Raw genomic sequence first — 15,736 nt, forward strand, 5'->3', positions numbered from 1 at the left:
ACAAATTAAGGCAATATCTATCTGCAGCCAGGCATTTGATGAAGATTACTATAAATTATTACGTGTTAAACAGTTTTCTAACTTTTTAACTACTAATATTGCCTTTGCAGTTAGTGTGAGGTTTTAGATGTGTAGAAAGCTTGCATCATGGAAAATAAATTCATTTTTAATCAAAAGGAATGCAGAATAATGTAGCATAGACTGATTCAGTAGAGGATTACTCTCTCAACTATGTTGTAGAGGAGTGCACATTTATGCCTTTAGAGGAAACCTGAGTGTAATTTATTCCTGTCATTGCATTTAGGGAATGAAATTTGGACTCAGCTGAGAGTTTTTTCCATAACTTTGCATTCTTAGCTGAGCTGTATTGTCTCCGACGAAGGTGTTCTCTATAGTTTATTTTTCATATCCTTTTTCTTTGAATTCTAGAGACTAAGACAATAGAACAACAAAGTGGCTACACATTTGACAACAAAGGACTGATCACAGCATTTAATTTTGCTGGAAATACTCCCGGTGGCAACTGAAGGATCGGCTACAAAGGTCAATGGGAAGGGTCTCATCATTACATTTTCTTGAAATCATCGTGACTTCTGAGTGATAGGGAAGGATAATTTAATGCTGCTGAAGGTTTTCTGGAAAATAGCGGTGTGCTTCCCCCACCAGAATGCTCTTTCTAACCAGCTACAGTAATGTACAAATTCTTGTGGTGTTTTTATAAGTTGATGGACTGAAAGGAAACGTTTGTCCTCAAGGAACCTGGATGACCGGGAGGGGCCAGGCTGCATCTAATTGAGTTGCACTTCTCAGGTTTTTGCTGTGCAGAATTGATAGATTCATATGGATAACAGTGCCTTCTGTTGTACATGGATTGCCTGAACAAATGGATTTTGGAGTGCATTATAATTTTTTTAAGTGTAAGGACATTTCTTGATACACTGTAAGCCTTGGTTCCATGTTTTCCAATCACCTGCTTTTTACTGCTCGGTTTAATTGTTTGTTGGTTGCATACAAATTGCTCTATTCAGAATATTAGCACGCCTTCCCTATTTGGTGCAGACCAAATGTGTAGAGGGAGGTGTTTGTTGGAGTTGCAAAGCATACACTGGTTATGTCAAAGGGTCTTAACAAAATGGCAGGTTTTCCCTTGATGCAGTAGTCTTAAATTATTTGTCTTAGCCATGAATTCAACTCACTTGAGTTAAAATGGCTTGCCTGGCAGGTGACTACGCTAAATCTACATCAGTATTAGCTCCTGCCTGGACAAGTGGTCTGGCCCTCTCTTGCAGATGTTCTACATGACAAATTATTTCCGCTATTATTGATGAATATTGGATTATACATGGGATAATCTCTTCCGGTTTTATTCATTCATTACCATTCCAGTGGTAGTACTGAATAATGTGGTACAAAATATTTGCAATATTTTATTTATTTTGATAGAAGAAGAACAGCTTCAAACTTGCTTCTTACTGTTACACTCTGTGATTGTATTTCGGGTCTGCATTACAGTTGATTATTCTTGTTCCATGCTGAAATTTCTTTATATGACATATTTTTTTTCCTAAATTTTGAAGACTGCTTTCACCAGTGGTGGTTTAGACTAGATATTAGGAAAAATTTCCTCATGGGAAGGGTGGTCACACATTGGGGCAGGTTGCCCAGGGAAGTGGGAAGAATCAGCATCCCTGAAACATAGACGCGGCACTTAGGGTTTAGCAGTGAACACGGGGTTAACAGTTGTACTTGATGATCTTAGAGGTCTTTTCCAACCTAAAGGGTTCTGTAGAACAAGGTGTTTGTGGAAAAGTTCATTTAGAGAGGAAGTGATAGCAGTACTAATTTCAATAGGTGCCCCTCCTTTAGGTCTGCTGGGATCACAGTGGTGTAGCAAAAAGCAGTAGGGGTGCTTTAGAATGTGAACTTTGGATTGGAGATAAAATGTTTAGACCAGATTTTGTCTCTATGTGTTAATTTCTTTATGATTTAAAAATACTCACCAGTGAGTTTTAAACACATACTAATAATTGATTTCTTTACAGCAGTGGCCCAAATAAAAGGTCAAAGCCTTTCCCATACCCCATCAAATTTTCTACAACTACAATAAATTACAGACTGCTGGCCCTGTGCAGTGCTGAAGCTTTCATTTTTCTCATTCTGGTTGAGTCTGATAAATCTGAAGCACTCTGTGCCTTGGCTTCTGGAAAAGGCCAGAGGATCTCTGCCTGTTCCTTCTGGAATTTTCCTAGCCTAACAGCTGTGGGGCAGAACGTTCCCTACGCTTTCCTGTTTCCTGTACCTTTGTGTCAGATTCTAAGGCTGTTTCTGTGCTGCTGCTTCCTCTTTCTTTTATTTGCCTTCCTCTCCCCAGCAGCTACAGAGTAAAGTTGGGCTGGTTCATGTAGGTTTTTCACTAATGCTGCTCGGTTGATAGCAACAGTGAAAATGTCTCATTTTTAGGCTGTTGTACATGCAGAAAACTGTGAGAATTCCAGGCTTCGTATTTCCAAAAGGGAGCAGTCTGTTGAGCTGCATTGGACAGGCTCTTTAGGTTCAAGCAGCAGAGGGCCAAAAATATCCTTTATTTTGAATGTCAGGTTATGAAAATTACAGGTCACTTGCTAATTTAGGCCTGGGACTGTATTGACTGAGACAGTAAGTAGGAAACCAATACATCCAGTTTGTTGGGGAGTTTATCAGAAACGACAGAAGTTTTGAAATAGTTCACAAATTTAAGAAATTATATTTGGAAGTTAAGGGCACTGATGACTTCTCTCTTACCTGTCAACTGAAGTTAGGTATTAGGCAGGTAAACTCTGTTTAAGTCGTTTATTATTTTATTAAAAGAAACAAGATTGTCAAGTTGTGTTTCTTTCAAAGCCTATTTGCCTTCTCTATACTGGCATGCAGAGTAGAAGATGGATTTATTTTTCTTCTGCTAATGAGGTTGCTTGCACAGTCACAGGCTAATATTTAGGAGTTGATGTGTTCAAGGTAAAATCTGCTTTTGTATAGCATCATCTTGGTGTCACTCAGCTGAACTATGGCTGCTCCCTAGTTCTGCTTCTTGTGTACTTTTCAAATCAACTGCCAAGAAAATTTCATCCAGATGTTTCATACAAGAGTTTAATCAGCAGTGTGGAGTCGGGAATCTTCGTTGTCTATTTGGCAGTGGGGTCAGAGATGTCTGAGGGAATGGCATGTAAAAAGGTTAAATGCCTTTTCCTTCCCGGAAGATTCATGAGCAAATATTTCTACTGGCAAAAGCAAATGTTAATTATTTTATTCCTTTTTTTTTGAAAAGGTTTTTCATCCAAAAAGATTTATTGGGCTCTGGCCTCCATTTTAACATATGGTTCTCTTTTAAAATGATAAATACCCATTTGTACATGAACATAAATAGGTAATGGATTTTAGGTGTTTCTTTCTGAGCTGTGTCCAGCTTTGTACTACATTAAAGGGAGAGTAACACAAATGTGCATCTACTGTCTCACTTTGAAGCCGAGGTAATCGTGGAATTATCAGATGCCATCACTGCCAACCAAGCGTGGTGTATTTGCCATTGGAAGGACAGAGAACCCTGAATGTATTGCAAAATAAAACAAAGGCTGATGATAACTGGTGAGTTATGTTGCCCCATGCCCGTATTCCCAAAGCGTGAAGATGATCCATATGGGCACCACGGTGGCTTTACATAGGAAGTTAGTGTTACAGGGGTTGTAATCATAGCAAGTGGGAACTTACATAAGCTGCTTTTCCAGATAAAATTAACTGATCCTGCGTGTTGAACTGCATATGCTATTTTGTCACTTGTGAAAGGCAAGTAAGAATCACCACATGTTTTGGCTGCCTCTCTTTGCTGTCTCTTTCAGCACTGAAGTACATTGCTTGCTTTCATTACAAAGCAGAATCTTTAATCACAATAGCCACTTCCAGAAAGAGTGCAGAATATCAAGCTGAGGAAAAGGTTAAAAATCTCCAAATCTCAACAATTCCCCAAAACCCACATGTGCGCCATCTGACTGAAATGAATGTGCTTTGGGAGTGTTAAGTCAAAATATTTAAAGAATGTCACACAAAATGGTATTGTGCAATTCTTTGCTTTAGGGAAAAAGGCTGCCTGTGAGGTGTCAGGGAGCCATGAAATGCTCTGCTTTAGGACATGCCCTTTGCCTGTGAAGTCCTGGTAGTTTCTGACTCTGGATTCCATTATACATTGTAGAGGAGAGATGGTAAGACAGTAGAGGATTTTTTTCCTGCTACAAAGCCAGAGTCTGTCTTGAGATTATCTTGAGCCAAAGGAATTGTAGACAACATGAATGATTAACTGTCCTGTTTCCAGAATACTTTTCTGTCTTTTTCTTTCCTCCTTTTCTTCTTTCGTTAGCCACAATATTATTGGATATTTCAGGGAGTTTTCAAAATACCTGAAAAGGTAAACCTTAAACAATTTTTATAAAATCTTTTTCTTGAAGCAATGCAATTTGTCAGTTGCGTTTCTCTCTGTAGAACAGTCTGTCATTTGTCATACACAGATGATAAGAACTTCAAAAGCCCCTCACTTGTGCCTGTGGTTTGATGAGCCTCTCTGTGATTTACTCCTTAATATGGGCACTTCAGAATCCCCACACCTTGTACTGAAATTTGCTCAAAGGACAAGCAAAAATGCACTGTGTAGTGGAGTACTCAGTCCTCATTCTGAGATGTGCCCCAGTCAATCTTTGGTTAATATTTGGCAGACTGGTGGTCAGTTCCTCAAGGATCTCTGTCTCTGATTGAAGACATTCTTCAAGTCCAAGAGGCTGTCTCTGCAGGTTGGCAGAGAATCGATTTTCCCTCACTGCAGAAAAGTATAGAACAGGCATGGCTATGAACTTCTTGATCTTAGGAGTGAAAATAGCATTCTTTTCTCTAGGTTATCAGGTTTTAACCCATTCCTTTGGGTGGGATACAGTAGTAGTACACACGTTCCCATTTAAGGAAGTAGTACACATGTTTAAGGAAGCCAGACACTATTCCAGATACCAGAAAATCTCAGCATAAAACTGTATCATAAAGAGGATGTGTGAAAAGGCCAAGCTGCTTGCTTTGGACACCTCTTCACTACTACTACTTCTGTAAAACCAATCAGGGAAAACCAGTGTAAAATGAAAGAAAATTAAAGCAGTGCTTGGGCACTAGACAGGCAGAAACTTTCCTGGCCCATGGATCTATTTCTGAAACTCACTGTAAATCCACGCAGATACTCTTCAAGTACAATATGCATTATCGGTATGGTACCCTGACTGACAGCCATTAATGAAAGATGAAGTCTTAATGTGATTTTTCTCTGGCAGAAGTCAGATGCATCCCTTTAAAAAGTCTAGAAACTGCTTGTCCTGAGAGATATGTAATCACCAATATGAGACAATCAGTGGGATTACAATCTTTCTTTAAGATCATCAGCATACCTCCTAAAGGGCTACTAAAGGTGCTCTTTGTCTAGAGACCTGGCAGATGAACTACTCTTGGACTAGAAGAGTTTCGGGGAACACCAATTCAGAGAGAATCTGCAGGCATATGTGGTTGTGATGAAAGGATCCATCTAAATAGAGGGGATGCTTTTGACATGATCTGAGATCTGCTGCATTCCCAATGTTGCCTACGTCTTCTAGAGAAGCATCTAAGAACTTCGTCTCATGCCTGCCTTTGGGAAGAGGATGTGCTTGGGCAGCCCCAAATTTCATGTGGTGCTTTGAACTTGAGCTCAGAAAAGGATTTTGATTGCAAGTTGTTCATAACAGAAAAACAAGGTGGAAGTGGTATATTAATGCTAGAATTCTCTTTGTAGGCTGAATAGAGGTTCACAGTTTAAGTGTTTCGCTCTGTTCATGGTTGGGTAGGAGTTGAACTTTCAGATACATGGATTTCTCCAACATGAATACAACAGTGTCATCTGCAGGATTCACCTGAGAGAGTGTTGGTCAGGGGCTGCCTGCTGGACCATCCGGATTATGTTACATGAAGTGAAATGCAAGAACTGTAAAATTACTTGATAGTTAAAGCTGTTGAGCCACAAAAAATTTCTTGAAATGAGATTTTAATATTATTCTCAGGTATGTTTTAATTTTCATGTTTCATTCCCTTATACAAAATGCAAAATTTCTGCGTAACATAGAGACTGTTCATTTCTCACAGAACTGTTTACCATTGAAGGTGTTTATCGAAGAACTGTTCCTCATTTTTAGGTACTTCCAACATGTTTGTTAGTGAAGTTACACATATCCATCTTTTACCACTTTCCATGCACAGAGATCTTGGAAATGAACTTACAAAAGGGAGAACAGTGCTTTGAAAAGATAAGATTATGCATAAGCAGGTTAATTTTAGAAAACAGAAGAACGATGGCTTCTGAAGAAAATATGAAACGGTAAATATTTATACAAAAGTGCACGAGGTAAATTAATGTAAGACAATATAAGCAAGACACATTCTTTGATCAGAGCCGTACTGTTACTTTTTCATTGCCAAACAACATGTGACACTTGCTTTGGATTGCATGTGCTGTTGGAATAACGCCTAACAAAAATCACATGAAATGTTTTGGGGGCTCAAAAAGAGACCAAAGAGACCATGCACGTATGTTTTGATACTAAAGCAAAGAGATGAGCCCAGGACTGCTGTGACTGGAGGGAGCCTGCTATGTGCTACGTTAGTGGATTGAATTGCAGGATCATCACCTTTGTAGAAAGCCTGAAATACTAAACTGTGGGTTGGCTTTGAGGGCAAGAATTGTCAAATGCAAAGCATGCATTGGTGACAAGAAGAACCTCTCCCTGGCTTAAAGAATTCTGTACAGTGTTCTCTTAAGCTGTGCTGAATTTGCTTTAAAAACAGTAATAAATCTTATTGCTTAGGTCGAATGTTACATCTGTTGTGCATTTATATGGGAAGAATAATATTTCTTTAAAAAATGTAACATGTCACCTACCAAGGAGCCAAATCTCATTTTATAGCTGCTTTTCATACAGCCATAAAACTTCTTTGCAAGAACACCCGAGAATTAATTTTAAACAAATGTGTGTGTTATCCAGAGTTAATATGTCCATTTGTATAGCAGTGTGTTTGTTAATCTCTGGCTTGTGAAGGCAATTGTTCACTTACACACATGGCTGTGAAAGAACATAACTGGTGTTTGACACAGAATACCCCAACACAATTCTCCAAATATCAAACTAGTGAAGATAGTCATCTGCACCAGAGCTTCGGCCAGTCTTCTGTGCATGGAGTTCATAAAGAAGACACTTCTACCAGGCTTCCAAAGGACAAGAAATGAATTTTCCAGGCTGGAAATGCAAGCCTGGTATGTGTATCTGGGGCATATTTCTCTGGTGGTGAGTTACTGAAGTCGCCTGTTTGCTAAATTGCATTGATTGAAAATGCTTGCCCTTTACTGTATGGGCCACTTTTGTGTGTCCTCCACATCCTTCTGTGTATCTGCCTCTCTAAAAGCTGTGCTTAGTGGTCCACGTTTTTTAGCTAGGGAGGCTGAATTAGTATAGTTTGCCCAAAGCCGCAGCAGCGTGCTGCAGCTGGCATGAGAAATCAAAATTCTGCTTCTGTATAAGTGCCTGGGAGTTTTGCTGTTGGCTCTAATGGAGCTACAATTTTACTCATGCATTTTGCTGGGTCCTGGTGTTTGGATCACTGCTAATACCTTCCACAGAAGCTCTGCCGGAACATACTTAATTTATGAAATTGCTCCGCAACAGCGAGAGTTCCACTATTGAATTGAAATTTTAATCTGTCTAGCAATGACACTGTTTAATTATATTTTGTGTGGATTGCTTGTGGACAAGCTCTCCTAGAGAAAAAGTGGTTCTCAGCAAGGTGATGAATGACATCCCAATTGCTAATTCCCCTTGAGGCTTTGAAGTGAACCTGATGGATTGGAAGCAGAACTCCAGATGACTGGCGGTATCATCTGTGTCATGTGTGAGGGTGCAGGTTGGGAAGCTCCTCTGCAGGTATTAACAAACATCCTGGATTGGTTCTGAGGTTGTAGGTTGTGATTGCCACTTGTAACAGGCTCTAAAGAGTGTATTTGTTACCAAAGTAAATATTTGGTTCCTACGCTGCCTCCTGCCCTCTGACAGTGTTGATCTTTTTGAACTAGAATCACATTCTTAACCTGAATTCTAGCTCCCAGTCTCTTAAAATGGTAACTTGTTTCATTTGGTCCCCAGCAAGGGTGAAATGGGATCAGTGTTTGCTTTCTCTTGTTGCCAGGTACATTAAACGAACAATTTAAATAATTTAATTACCCGTTCGATTAAATTACTGGGACTTTACCCAATTTCATGAAGTTTCCTGCTGATTTTTTTCTTCTGGCAGAGCTCAAGCTACGTGGTATTGTGTGCACATCAGGAAAACTCTCCACAGTCACATAAATGAGATTCCAAGCAAAATATAGAGTATGGAAAGGTCGTATCAGTATATGAATAATGGATTTTTTTCCTTTTTTACTAAATACATTGGCCTTCTAACTCTCAGCATCTTGTAGAGCAGAATATGCAACTGCAACAACTAAGGGTGCCTTAAGCAGTTTCTGTTAAATAGAAATATTCCATAGTGTCCTTTTTACACAACATACCTTGCCTCGCACCTGCCTGCCCTGAGAGGTTGCTGTGCAAAGTGTGGTAATGGGGCCAAATGTCTGCCCCTCTGTGTAGGGATTTAAGCATAGCCATGGGGCTGGCACTGGGCTCTCAGCAGCAGTTGTGGCTGTGCTCTGCAAGAGCTGTGTCGTCACAGGGAGAGCAGACCCTGTGCCTCATGTTCCTGCTGCCATAAGGATCTTCCTGGAGGATGCAGGGGGTTAAACAAAACTGCAAGGAGAGTAATTGGAGAACACCAACAGTGCATCTGACTGTGCACTAGACTGAAGCGGTTATCACCGTCCTTTGCTATGTATAGACCACTCAGAAATGTGTCAGCGTGAGGTGAGATTAAACAGAGACATGGAGTCTACTCCTCAGTGTGACAAGGATCATAATTCTGCCAAACAAAAATCAACTCAGTTAGGGTGAACAGCGTGATTAGCTCAGTTTCTATTACTGTTTTGAAGAAAAACTGACAAGAATCTGTCTGCACCATTGTGATGGAAGAAAAACAAAAAGCCAACCTGGCCAAGGGGGAATCCATGCACAAGAAATACCTTAAACATTAATTTCACTGGAACAGCAAGCATGGAAATCACTGTAAGGAAGAGTGACTACTCCAGATGTTCAGTTACAGAATATTTATCCCAATGCATTGTTAATCAAAAGGTTTACTGGTTACATGAAGGTAGGACTAAGGTAAAGAGGTTGCAGATACTTTCCTCTTGTGCTCCTCTGATCTATAAGTACTTTGGACCCCTGGGCTGCCAGAGCCCCAGGCTGGAGGTTCTAAAGGAACTTTCCCGGCTGCCAAAGGTTGTTCTGTCAATAAGAGAATTCTGCACAGTCTTAGGCTGCCTCAGTTATTGTGGTTCCTTCTTCTTAAGTCTGGTGAAGGCTCATTTGATTTTTTGTTCAATGGGATTTTCTATTGGTGATTGATATTCTTCTAACAAGATACACAAACCACTGCCATTGTGTGGCCAAAGTAGCAGCTGGTTTTGGTCACAAATCATGCTTGGCTGCCTGTTGCAGAAGGAGTGCTTGTATTTATCTCTGTCTGCTCTCATTAGGCTTTGCTACCCTCTCACTTTGCTCTCTGTTCTGTAGCTTCACAGTGCAGTGATCTTCCAGAGCATCAGGATGTTGTCTTAGATCTTCAGTTTCTGCTTTCTGGAAACACAAAAATCTTCTCACTTAATTGTGATTCTGGATTCCTCCATCCTCTTCTCACACGTGCCCTTCTTGGGGGTTTGTGACTGATCTGCTGAATTAGGAAGAACTGTGAAATGGTGCTAGATTTTTCTGTCAATAGATACTCCCATAAAGCATGGATCATGAGATTCTCTTACTGTTCTTTTTCTTTCTTTGGATACAGTTTCATGTAAAATGTTTTCAAATATATTTTGTGCATTTTTTTCAGTGTTTCAGGACCAAATTACTGAATCTAGGCCCAAATCCTTATATGATAGAATCCTGTAACTGTACTGAAGGTTGGGGAAGATGCAGAAAACATGAGGCAAACACATCCAAGATCAACTATGACAAAAAAAAGAGAGTATTGCTTTGCTTATAAACTGTAAACACTTATTATTTCTATTTAAAATATCTCCATATTTTTGCTCTGTTCCAGTTTTGGGCAGGGGAAGATTTAATTTGCTTCTACTTTTTTGGGGGGGGGTATGGAGCTGTAGTTGACTTTTAACTCTGGATTTTACTTTATGACAGTATTGCTGCAGGAAAATATAGCACGAGCTACTTAATGTCAAAGGATGTGTGCTAGTTTATTTTGTTGCCATTTTGTTGCCATTTTTGTGGCTTTCATCCAAGGTCACTTGTGTCATGGGACACCTGAGTCCAAGATCTGTTCTGCTGCAGGAGATTGCCTAACAGTACACTAGCAGTTCATAATCTAAAGAATTTTTGAAGCTATATTAAACCACAGGGATGCATTTCATCCTTCTCTGAATGGTTTCTGTTTCACAACATAATTTTGTACAATAACATTTTCTTACTTTTTTAAAAAAATATCCCCCTTTTGGTTGAGGAAAAAATAGAGGGCAAAAATCAGCAACTGTGAACCTTTGAAGATATATAGATGAGCGCTAGGATATGGAATGCTAATAGGTAGATAAGGAGAAAAGCACACTACCTAATTTTAGGCTCCTAATTTAGATTAGGAGGCTTATCTTGTTAGGTTTCTGTAGGAGGGTGAGGGATAGCCTGAGTTGAGCTCCTAAGGCACCACATGCTTGAAGTCATCCTCTGGCAAAGCCTGCTTCCTTCTCATGAAGCAAACTCAGGGAAATGAACCATCCATGTTGGGTGGGGAATTCTGCTAATGTGAGTGCAGCCCTAATGTGGGTTTATTTTGAGGGGAAAGAGAAACACTCAGAATGATTATAACCTACAGTAATTAGAGAATAAAAGTCTCCACATCTTGTTTGCTGATTGTGTGCAAGTGGATAGTCAGTTTTGCTGATGTTTGTGCATAAGAGAGATTCTGAAACATGACTAATTTGATGCACATGCTTTGTCTTGCCGTGGTAAATTAGAACCTTTCCTTGCCCAGGAGCTGAGCTATAGCTCTTCTTGAGTTAAAGTGTGTTGTGTTGCCTTAATTGCACCATTTATCATGACATTTTGGTGCTTTTTAATTTTGCTTTTTACTGTGGATTCTCTAGCCCAAGTAAATGATGCTACAGCGTTCAGGAAAGTTGGGGGGCATTCAAGTCAGCACTTCAGCTCTCTGAAAGACAATGTATGAATACCAAAGTTGTAGGACGTTGAAAAAAGGCCATTGGCATGAAGAGCTTGGACCTCTGTGGGACAGAAGCACCTAAAGGTATGTAAGGTTCTGATTCTGAGTTACTGAAGTAGTGGAGCCCCTGGGCAGGTGGTGTCTAGATCTTTTAGAATTAGGGGAAAGCCCTAAAGAAAGGAAACAGAGCCCTTGAAGGAATATGTTACAGAGCTGAATTTTCTATCAATTTCTATAACTATCCTTCCTTGAAGACTTATAACCAGAACTTAGTTCAAGTTAGAAGGGAGCTTAGGAGGTTCCTAGTCAGCCTGCTGCCCAAAGCACAGCCAGCTTGGAGATCAAGGAAGAGAGCTCAGAACTTTATCCAGCCAGTCATTCTGCTCTTTCTGTAGGATGGGCAGGGGAAATTCAAGGGTATCAGAATAGCTTGGTTGGCCTGTATGGGCAGAGATCATTAGGAGGGCAGGTGCTTGACTTGTTCAAAATGGGATAATGGCAATAATCTTGAATGAAATGGCACTGCTTCCAGCAGAGGATAATTAGCCTTTGCATTTGAAAGGAAATGAGCAAGAAAAGCAATAAGCATTAGGCATGAGTCCCACTACCATGCATTTTTTAACTCTGGAAACCACAGCTTGCTTCAAGGAATGTTGGCTTCTATTGCAAGGGTATGTCACTTGCTCAGAGCAGGCCAGAAGCTGAACTGTTGACTTCTGTGGCACCAGGAACTATAGAGCTGTGGGGGAAGGGAAGATGTAAAGGGAGAACCCACATGAGAAGCCAGTGGCTTTTTTGACTGCAAAATGTCAGCAGGAGTCTGGTACATTCTGCTTGCTGAGGGAAGCAGGTGGCTTATTATTCACAGGAGAAAAGAGGTATCTCTCTGACAGAAGATCTAAGCATGAGAGAACCAGATGAACGGAGGGACCTCCGGCGGTTTCAAGGAGATGGGTTGTGACCCCCATGTTCTTTTCCAAGAAGACAGAGCATATTGGTGAAGGAAAAAAGTTAGCGAAGTACTGGCTTTTGAGGGTTGTGAAAGACACCTGCTGGCATTTACTTTGTGATACTGTCAGAGAAAGCATAGGCACATTCCTGACCCTGAAATTGCTCAAAACGTAGCATAGAGATGCGCAGGCAGACCAACTGTGTCTTCCCAGTCTCCAGTTTTGCTATCAGACTTCACTTCTCTGCTATGATCCTTTCATGAGAGGTTTGAATATACTTATAAAATATATAATTGGTATAATGTTTATTTGTACAATGTATTGCCTCTTTATGGATGGACTGAAAAGCCAGGTAGGAAACTGGGCTGTGGGAGAGTCTAGAGAACAATGTGGCATTGAGGAAGGGGGAATACACAGGTGTAGCTAAGTTTAGGGAAAAATTATTGGAAAGCTATCAATACAGCTACAAAGCCCGTTCTTTCTCCAATTTAGAACACATCTGTAACTCCTAAATCCAGCGGGGGAAACGCTTTCCCTCTGGTATCAAACCAAGATCTCCACCACAAAGCCGAAGCCTGCCACGTGTGTGTCCAGCCAAGGGACACGCATGGTGGGGGGAAAATGTGGAAAGCCTGTCCTGGGGTGTGGCAGAGTGGCAGCCATCGTGCCGGCTCGGAGGGAGGGAGGGAGGGAGGGGGAAGGTGAGTGCCGGACACGCGTGGGCAGCGCGGGAGCGGCCGTGCCGCTGTCCGCGGTACTGAGCGCACTGCGCCGGGGCTGCCTCTGTTCCCTTCTTTCCTCGTCTCAAGAAGATGGACTGCTCTGTAATCTTCCTGCCTGTAACGTCTCTGTGTTATTTCACAAATGGCGTGGCCCGCTGGAACCCAGGGATTTTCACCACGGCAGGTAACTGAATATCTCCACCTAAAGCCACGTTTCCTATTTCCTCATAGAAAGCTGCTATTACAGAAATAACTGCTAAGCTGGGCACAGTGGAGAGTTCTCAGGAAGATGATTCTTCTGAAAATGCCTGTGAAGTTTTGCTGAAAATGGCTACACCAAACCAAGGAGCAACTCCTCTCATACCATCCCAGCACATCAACTGACAGAGCTGCAAAACCTGAATCCTTAAAATCCTGACTGAACTGATGTAGCTGAGCTTCTGTCTGCTCTTGATTACAATACTTGATTGCCTAGAACTGCTCACAGTAGCTAAAAATATCTGATGTACTCAAACTATCAGCAACACATCCAGCATATAGTACTGAGTGCCACCCACTGGCTTGAAGTATTTTTTTCACCATGTGTCTGACTTGTTCCAGGAGCCAGAAAGCAGGAGAGAGACAGTCAGGAGTGACACTGAAAGGAAGAGTGTCCCTCATTACTTAACAGACATGTTGAATTTGTTTAAAGTTTTGTAGTACTAAGAGCTCTTTGTGAGGTGTGATTGTTTAAATGGGTGCAATCTCTCTGATGGTGTTGAAGTGCTGCTTTGAGTCCAGCAGTTCCTAGGGAAGCTGATAGCAAAAGACAGTGCTATGGGTTTTATTACATACTTCTGTCATGGTGCTCTATGTTTGGCTCAGCTGTACCATTCTGTAGGTGAGTAGCATTTAGAGATTTGACCTTTTTAGAATAAGATAGATTTATTTTTCACTTGAATGTGTTCTTGGATTTCTTCTGACACAGCATGTATGGCAGTCAAGCTCACAATCTCAACACCCATCTCAACCCATCACCTTGATTTCCTAGGCCAACTGATCATCCAAGGAAGAAGTATGTGAAAGGAGAAGATCCTAGATTTCTAAACACATGCTTTCTGATGCTGTAACTTCTGTCAATCATCCCTTCTGGCACCTTTCTGAAAAGCCATTGTTAGTAGTCTAGGATACTTTTCCCTTATGTTCCTACATTTATCTTGCATTGGGTCCTGTTTCAATTTAATTTAGGGAATGACAGAATGCCTTTATTCAGAATAGCAAAGCTTTGGCTGTAAGAGTCACAATGTTGATTTGCAGCCTTTGATATATAATAGCTTTATTTCTGTATGTGTTGTTCCTTGCACTTGCAGGATGGAGGTGATGTTTCATCTACAACAGTCTTACTTTCAGCATAAGGGCTTGTCCTCAGGAGTATTGTTAGCATGGGCCTATTTTTTGTTATATATTAGATTTCATGTGATTCTAGAAATCTCTGCTTCATTTTTCCCACATGTTCAAGTAATGGCTGTACAAAGGAGGCTACTTATCTTGCCTGCATCAAGCAAGAACTCATTTCAGCAATTGATGTGCCATCACCCAGTCTTTGCCTCCAGGACTGTGTTCGGCGTAGGGAGAGTCAACCGTAGAGGAAAAGCTCCAAGAGTGGAGTACAACCATTTATAAATCTGTGACAAAATGCAAAACGTGTTTCCCATAAAAAGTTGTGCCTGAGGACGCCTAATGTATAATTTTTCATCCTGTGATCTTCAAGAATGATGTACACGTGATTTTTTGGGTTTTTTAAATTGTGATCATGTTAGGAAGATCAGGTCAGGCAGATCTCAGCTAGCTATAAAGATGATTTTCATTCTGTATGTCACCAATTTGTCAATTTTTCAGTCCCAAAAGGCTAAAACTTTTATTAGGTTTGATTGCATGAGGTGATAGGCACAGGTTTATTTTCCCTGTTCTCTGCAGTATTTAAAGCCTTGTTGATGGTGGTTGCAGGAATATACCTGATACCTTCAGACACCATAATGTTTAAATGAAGTAAGATATGATTGTCTGGCAAGAATATTCTGTCAAGTGGAAGAGAACTTTGTTAAAGCAGAGCAATATCTGTTATGTCTCTGTTATGAAATATTACTTTTCTGATCTGATTATTCACATGGAGATTTTAGAGAGAGACAATGGTGTCAACATATCACTCCTTTTCCAGAGCTATTCACCACCTAATTTCACTGGTCTCTGGTGTGCCTAGACTGCAGGGAAACATCGTAAGTGCTTTTCCTTCCTTGCAAAGCAGGAAATTGCCAGTTGTGCATTATCAAAGGAATGAGAGTTTGATGGAGAGCTCTCTCTGTGCTTCACTGTGATACAGTTATGCAGTAAAATTGCCAATGGCTTCTGCTGCCCATCACAATCCACACCCTAAGGCTGTGTAGAAAACGTTGTGTTTTAGAGAACATGTCTAGGTAGTGTCTCTGTGATCTTTAGAGGCAATGGACTAGCTGTGGCAGTGTGCTCATCCTAATGCACAAGGGCAAGACCTACCTAATGTAGTTGGCCCTGCTTGGATCAGGACATTGGCCTAGATGACCTGCAGACCTCCTCTCTAGGTTTAGAAAGACAGGTATCTGCCAGGGAAAGCTGGACCTTCCCTTGGAATGGAGAATGTAAACCCCC

At 40.8% G+C, this 15,736-nt stretch overlaps 1 protein-coding gene across 1 annotated transcript in view; it reads left to right on the forward strand.

Moving 5' to 3' along the window:
* IPO8 (importin 8) overlaps positions 1–6,902 on the forward strand; it is a 47,308-nt gene extending 40,406 nt beyond the window's left edge. The window contains exon 25 of the mRNA XM_066183886.1: positions 430–6,902. Coding sequence (XP_066039983.1) covers positions 430–527 — 98 coding nt within the window. The 3' untranslated portion in view covers positions 528–6,902. The remainder of the gene's footprint in view (positions 1–429) is intronic.
* Positions 6,903–15,736: the final 8,834 nt, after the last annotated feature.

Source organism: Chamaea fasciata, unplaced genomic scaffold, assembly GCF_029207755.1.
Source record: "Chamaea fasciata isolate MVZ Bird 193981 ecotype frontalis unplaced genomic scaffold, bChaFas1.0.hap1 SCAF_5, whole genome shotgun sequence".
In the NCBI taxonomy this organism is placed as follows: Eukaryota; Metazoa; Chordata; class Aves; order Passeriformes; family Sylviidae; genus Chamaea; species Chamaea fasciata.